This window comes from Panthera uncia, chromosome F2, assembly GCF_023721935.1.
Source record: "Panthera uncia isolate 11264 chromosome F2, Puncia_PCG_1.0, whole genome shotgun sequence".
NCBI lineage: Eukaryota > Metazoa > Chordata > Mammalia > Carnivora > Felidae > Panthera > Panthera uncia.
This window is the reverse complement of record NC_064812.1, coordinates 8,975,351-8,982,700: the sequence shown is the minus strand read 5'-3', so window position 1 is coordinate 8,982,700 and position 7,350 is coordinate 8,975,351. Positions and strand designations below refer to the sequence as shown.

The 7,350-nt window shown below is 53.4% G+C and overlaps 1 protein-coding gene across 1 annotated transcript in view; it reads left to right on the top strand.

Moving 5' to 3' along the window:
• The window catches only part of TG (thyroglobulin), a 149,598-nt gene that overhangs the window by 28,672 nt on the left and 113,576 nt on the right, over positions 1-7,350 (top strand). Inside the window, exons 12-16 of the mRNA XM_049633747.1 lie at positions 617-757; positions 1,124-1,201; positions 1,736-1,848; positions 5,013-5,115; positions 6,071-6,271. Of these exons, the coding sequence (XP_049489704.1) occupies positions 617-757; positions 1,124-1,201; positions 1,736-1,848; positions 5,013-5,115; positions 6,071-6,271 (636 nt within the window). The remainder of the gene's footprint in view (positions 1-616; positions 758-1,123; positions 1,202-1,735; positions 1,849-5,012; positions 5,116-6,070; positions 6,272-7,350) is intronic.

Below are 7,350 nucleotides of genomic sequence, written 5' to 3'. Positions count from 1 at the left end.
TTTCTTTCTTTCTTTCTTTCTTTCTTTCTTTCTTTCTTTCTTTCTTTTTCTATCTATCTTATCTTTCTATCTTTCTATGTATCTATCTTTCTATCTTTCTTTCTATCTATCTATTATCTTTCTATCTATGTATCTATCTATCTTTCTATCTATCTTTCTATCTTTCTATCTATCTAATCTATCTATCTATCTATCTTATCTTTCTTTCTATGTATCTATCTTTCTATCTATCTATCTGAGAGAGAGAGAGAGAGAGAGAGAGAACGCATGCTCTTAAGTAAGCTCCTCCCCCAGCATGTGGAGCCCACCTTGGGGCTCGATCTCACGAACGCTGAGATCATGACCCGAGCCGAAATCAAGAGTCAGATGCTTAACCAACTGGGCCACCCCAGGCACCCCTACATTTTTATTTTTGAAGGGCAGCCTGATGAGTGCCTCTCCACTGTTTAAGGAGCCTCTGTCCTATTTTGGGAGGCACTGTTTGTCACATCAGTAAGAAGGCCTCCTCACGTTGGAGCAAGAACGTGCGTGGGGCTTGTCAGCGGCTGAGCCCACATTGCTGAGGCTTTTCCAGCCTGCCGGCTCACGTTTCTGCTCCCCTCTCTCCTGACTCCAGCCCTTGACTTCTATCAAAGACGCGCCTTTCTCCGGGGAGATGATTCCACGCGAGCATCCGCCCTTCTGCGGCCCGGCCCTTACGTGCCCCAGTGCGACGCGTGGGGACGTTGGGAGCCTGTGCAATGCCACGCCAGGACTGGTGAGCGGATGGACACCATGAGGGGTGGAGTGACACCCTCCTTTTCATTTAGAGGAGAGGGTTCTGCACTGGGGACGGTGAGCTGGACTCTGGGCCCCTCTGGCAGCTGGTGACAAATCCCTTAGTTTCTCTGGACTTTGGTTTGTGCCATTTGTACGACGGAAGTTGTGACCTGCCAGCCTGAAGGTCAAGTGCGTGGTTGCTGGGGGGATTGGGGTGTGTGATTGTGCACATGGTGGGCAGGGGGGACAGATGGGAACCTGCTGGCCCTGCTGTGAGTGCACAGAAGGAGAGTTTTGCGCGAGACCCCTGGGGGCGAGTCCCCCAGCGCACTTCCTGAACCTCTGACCCGCGGCTCTTTCCCAGGGTACTGCTGGTGTGTGGACAGGAGGGGAGAGTACGTCCCTGCCTCGCTGACTGCCCGCTCCTCCCAGATCCCCCAGTGTAAGTGAAGCCCGAGGAACTGTCCCGCCTGACCCTGTGTATAGTCGCTGTCATGTTTTTTCTAGGCTGGTCCAGCCCGTTGTCACCCCACCTTGAGGATGCTCGTGGGTCAGCCCCCAAGCACCCACAGACCAGCCCCCGAAGGCAGCCAGGCCATGCTTTCCCGCATTCCCAAGCCTGGACGACTCTCATGATCTTGGTCCTTCGTGTTCTGTGCACCTAGCTTCCTAGGTGCAGAGAGTCCCCAGTGACGGTGAAAGAGCCCGGGGTCCCCTTCCTCCCACCTGCTCCCGGACATTTTCATTCACTCTTGCAGTTTTGACAACTGTCTCACACTTGCCCTACGGACCGGCCTCTCCGCATGTGGGTCTCTGTCCCTGAACCGTGGCCTGATCCTCCTCTGAGGCTCCCTCTGTCTGTGCGGGACACCTCCTTCTACCCTGACTCAAGCTTCTGACCCCCACCCCCCAGGCCCATCTGGGCTCCCCGCTCTCCCACGGCCAGTCTGTTAAGAACTCCCCTCCTCTTCCTCAGGCCCCACCGCCTGTGAGGCATCTCGAACCAGTGGGCTGCTTTCCAGTTGGAAACAGGCTGGGTCCCAGGGAAACCCATCTCCAAAAGACCTGTTCATCCCAACCTGCCTAGAGGTAAGGCTCTGAGGGCACAGGGATGGTTTGAGGAAGGCAGCCAGAGCTTTCTCATGTACACTGGGGATGATTTTTCTAGTTCTCAGTACACTTGTTTTACTTAAAAACTCTTAGGTCGTTCTTTACCCTGACAGACCCTGGCTGTGTGACCTTGGGCAATTTGCTTACCTTCTCTGTGCTCCAGTTTGCTTTATTTTATCCTAAGATTGGGCCACGCTTTTATCCTGCCTAGTGCTAGGATTGTTCCGAGGCCCCAAGGAAATATTTTCCATTTCTTTGCAGAATAATCTGCATGTCTATAGTTGGTGACATACTTACCCTAAAGTCATCCTGGCCACATTGTATGGCCAGTATATCTGTTTCTTCATATAAATGGGAGGCATTAGAATGTTACCTGCTTTACATTGCTGGATGGCTGCAGAACTGATGTAAAAAGCCCCCAAAGGAAGGATTCTTGCTGGAGTCTTAACCACTTACATGCCGAGTGATGGCAATCTCTGCTCGGCCCCTAGAAGTTTCTGAAAGCGAGATGACTACAAATCACTGAGCAAAAGTTTCCTTATTATTATTCTTTATTATTGTTGCTGTTTGGAACTGTGACTATGGACCCCAGTTATTACTGATTTTTGTAGAGAAATTGGCCTCTTTAGCCTTTTATCTTGGCTAACAACCCCTGATTGCTGGAATAGAAGTCTGTTCCATTGTCCTGGGTACCGGCCTCTGTTGGCACAGAGGGTGAGGTGGAGACCACAGTTTCTGACAGAGGGAAAAGTGATTCTGAGCAGGCTGTGATCAGGTGGTCTCCCGGCCTGCCTCCTGTGGAGGCCCTAGGTGCTAGGGAACAGGACCCAAGCCTTCCACAGTCCAAACTGGGTAGCTGTGCCTTTGACCCAAGTCCCTGGGAAAGGTTAAGTTAACGACTAGAATGTTCTCAATTTTTTTATTAATGCCACGCATTTTATTAATTTAATTAATTAGTTAATTAATTTCATATGAAATTTATTGTTAAATTGGTTTCCATACAACACCCCGGGCTCATCCCAACAGGTGCCCTCCTCAGTATCCATCACCCACCCTCCCCTCCCTCCCACTCCCATCAACCATCAGTTTATTCTCAGTTTTTAAGAGTCTCTATGTTTTGGCTCCCTCCCTCTCTTTTTTTTTTCCTTCCCCTCCCCCATGGTCTTCTGTTAAGTTTCTCAGGATCCACATAAGAGTGAAAACATATGTATGACTTATTTCACTTTCTCTGTAAGACTTATTTCACTTAGCATCACACTCTCCAGTTCCATCCACGTTGCTACAAAGGGCCATATTTCATTCTTTCTCATTGCCACGTGGTATTCCATTGTGTATATAAACCACAATTTCTTTATCCATTCGTCAGTTGATGGACATTCAGGCTCTTTCCATAATTTGGCTGCTGTTGAAAGTGCTGCTATAAACACTGGGGTACAAGTGCCCCTCTGCATCAGTACTCCTGTCTCCCTTGGGTAAATTCCTAGCAGTGCTACTGCTGGGTCATAGGGTAGGTCTATTTTTAATTTTTTGAGGAACCTCCACACTGTTTTCCAGAGCGGCTGCACCAGTTTGCATTCCCACCAACAGTGCAAGAGGGTTCCCGTTTCTCCACATCCTTTCCAGCATCTACAGTCTCCTGATTTGTTCATTTTGGCCACTCTGACTGGCGTGAGGTGATATCTGAGTGTGGTTTTGATTTGTATTTCCCTGATGAGGAGCGACGTTGAGCATCTTTTCATGTGCCTGTTGGCCATCTGGATGTCTTCTTTAGAGAAGTGTCTATTCATGTTTTCTGCCCATTTCTTCACTGGGTTATTTGTTTTTCGGGTGTGGAGTTTGGTGAGTTCTTCATAGATTTTGGATACTAGCCCTTTGTCCGATATGTCATTTGCAAATATCTTTTCCCATTCCGTCGGTTGCCTTTTAGTTTTGTTGATTGTTTCCTTTGCAGTGCAGAAGCTTTTTATCTTCATGAGGTCCCAATAGTTCATTTTTGCTTTTAATTCCTTTGCCTTTGGAGATGTGTCAAGTAAGAAATTTCTGCGGCTGAGGTCAGAGAGGTTTTTTTCCTGCTTTCTTCTCTAGGGTTTTGATGGTTTCCTGTCTCGCTAGAAAGTTCTCAATTTGAAGCCTTTGTCCCATAACATTTTCTCAAACCTTTCACTTGGCTTCGAATCTTACCTGTTTGGATTACAAGCCATGTAACCAGGGGCGTATCATCTGATTTCTCTGGGCCTCTCTGGGTAGAATGGGGACAGCGGGGTCCCTGCCTCCTAGGGACGCAGTGACACCCTGGGAGTGGGGGTGATCTGCACAGAGTGGCCCTTGTGGTCATGTTCCCTGTGAATGTCGAGTGTTATTACTGTCATTTCTTGCCTGTGAACAAGGCACAGCAGAGTATGATGTGAAAAGCAGCCAACAGAAGCTCAGGGAAACTGACAGGTGGCTTGGGGCCGCTGGTTTTCTCCAGCACCCCTGCTTCCTCTTAGGGTTTTCCGTTACAGATGCAGGAGATGTAACACTTTCTACCACCAAGAGTTCCTAGAAGGAGTGTGTGTAAACATCAGTCTAGTCCTGCCTCTTTTTTTTTAGCGGGGAAACTGAGGCCCCACTGGCCTTGCTCTGTGTTCCCCAGGTGGTCCCAGGACAGTCTGGGAGAGACGGGCCTGGCCAGAAAGGTCTGGGTAGCTGCCTTCTACTGATCCCCTCATGGTCTGTTACAGGTGCCAAAGGTTCCCTTCCTTCTAGGGATGCGTGCTGAAAATCATTTCCGGAACTGGGGGGAGCTTGGTTCAGGACAGTGGCTGGGCTTTGGGGCCGGATGGGTTTAGACCCAGCCCGGCCCCACCATTCTCTCCCTATGGGACGTTGCTCTGTCACCTCCCCTCTCTGAGCCTCAGTTTCCCCCACCCGAAAATGAGAACGCTGTGGGCCTGGCCTCATGGGGTTGTGGTAGCCATCAATTAAGGAGCGGATGAAAAGGGTCTGGACCAGGATAGCGTCTTCTCCGCCTCGCCTCTCTCTGTTTGGCGAAACCGTCCCCGGTGGTTTCGGCAAGGGACATTCTGGACATCTGCCCACCGACCCGTGGGCTGCAAAAGCGTCTTCCCTGGGGTGAAGACATGAGCTCGGCTTTGTCTCAGACAGGAGAGTTTGCCAGGCTGCAGGAGTCGGAGGCCGGCGCCTGGTGTGTGGACCCAGCCTCAGGAGCGGGCCTGCCTCCGGCCACCAACAGCAGCGCCCCGTGTGAGTAGCTGCCCCTCCCCCTGCCCCAACCCCGCCAGGAGCGCTGGCTCCAGCTCCCCGCTCTGCTGCTTCCAGAGCTGTGGGAGCCTCTGGCCTCCCTGGGCCTCAGTTTTCTCATCTGTAAAATAGGGGCAGTAGGCCCTCGCCTCCGTGGGTTCTTGAGGAAGACACGCGTGGCAGGGAATGGGCTGTGCTTTGTAACCAAGACGTGCAAACCGGCCCTGGTCCCCATCAAAGTGGCGCTGAGGCCACAACCAGCCCCTGCCTCGCCCCTCGCCACCCCCCACCCCGCCTCAGCCCCGCAGCCTGGGTTCCACGCCGAAGTCACCAGGGTGTCCCCCGAGTGCCAATCAATGTGCTCTGCCTCCTCCAGGGTCCCCGGGGCCCAGGCTCCTCCCCGTGGCCCATCGGCCCCTGCGTGTCGGGCTCCCGCTCCTCTCTTTGCTTTTCTTGTCTCGTCATCTCTCGCGCTCAGGACCCCGGTGTTGTAAACTACAGCCAGACTTTTCAAGAAGGCGGACGCTGGCTTCCCTCTGGCCCTTCGCGTGTGTTCTGCTTCAGTCCCCTCCCCACCCCCGCTTCCTACACGGATCACGTGTCAGTCCCTCCAGGACGCCTTCGTGGCCTCCCTTCCAGAGCTGAGCGCCGTGCCTTTCTGCGCGTTCCCAAACTGCCCTGCGCATGGCCTGTGGTCCCCCCATCACTCTCAGCCACGATCCCTCCCTCCCTCCCTCCCTAAATCTCCTTAAAGACACGAAGTTCCTGGAGGGCAGAGAGAGTGTGTGCGTGTGTGTGTGTGTGTGTGTGTGTGTGTGTGCGCTTGTAGGAGAGTCTTTGGCCTGTCCTAGTCCAGCACCCCAGACTCTGGAGGGCCCTGCAGGTGGGTGTGACAGGTGGCGGTGGGTAGAGGCACCTCTGTGGGCCACGGGCCCATTTGGCTTGTCTTTGTGTCCAGGCCCGAGACTCTGTGACGTGCTCCCGAGTGGAGTCCTCCCCAGGAGAGCCAGCTCGGGCTCTACCCCAGCCTGCAGCGCAGAGGACGGACGATCTTCCCCCGTGCGCTGCGACCCGGCCCAGGGCAGCTGCTGGTGTGTCCTTGCCACCGGAGAGGAGGTGCCTGGGACCCGCGAGGCCGGGCGCCAGCCAGCCTGCGAAAGTAAGCTGTGACCCCCGAGGGGCTCCCCTGGGCTGCTGGGTGGGTATGCCACTCATCTCTTCCCTTACCCAGGCTGGGGAGGACTCTCGAGGCACCGGGACAAGGCAGGTGGGAGGGGGAGACGGGGAAGGGCTGGAGGGATGTGGTTTCAGCTGATTCCCATGACGCCAACACTCGTGCCTACCAGTGGATGGGTGTATCCCCCTCTCTAAACAGCACCAGGCTGGGGCGCCGGGGTGGCTCCGTCGGTCAAGCGTCCGTCTTGGGCTCAGGTCGTGATCTCACGGTCTGTGGGTTCGAGCCCCACGTCAGGCTCTGTGCTGGCAGCTCGGAGCCTGGAGCCTGCTTTGGATCCTGTGTCTCCCTCTCTCTCTCTGCCCCTCCCCTGCTCATGCTCTGTCTCTCTCTCTCAAAAATAAATAAACATTACAAAAAAAACCCGGGGCACCTGGGTGGCTCAGTCGGTTAAGCGTCCTCCTTCGGCTCAGGTCATGATCTCACGGTCCGTGAGTTTCAGCCCCACATCGGGCTCTGTGCTGACAGCTCGGAGCCTGGAGCCTGCTTTGGATTCTGCGTCTCCCTCTCTCTCTGCCCCTCCCCTGGTCTCGTGCTCTGTCTGTCTCTCTCTCTCAAAATAAATAAACATTAAAAAAATATTTGAGGGGCGCCTGGGTGGCGCAGTCGGTTAAGTGTCCGACTTCAGCCAGGTCACGATCTCGCGGTCCGTGAGTTCGAGCCCCGCGTCAGGCTCTGGGCTGATGGCTCGGAGCCTGGAGCCTGTTTCCGATTCTGTGTCTCCCTCTCTCTCTGCCCCTCCCCCATTCATGCTCTGTCTCTCTCTGTCCCAAAGGAAAAAAAAAAAAAATATTTGAAAAAATAAACAGCACCAGGCTAAGGGGAAGTGTGGCCCTTGCCTGCTAGGGTAGCGGTTAGTTTCAAAGGACCTGTGCCCAAGTCCTGGCCCTGTGTCTCTAGACTTCCATTTCTTCATCTATAAAAGGAGGATGAAAATGCCACGGCTGCCGACTTCATAGGCTTGTTTTGAGGAAGGTAAATTAAGTGTCAATCATGACAGAGTT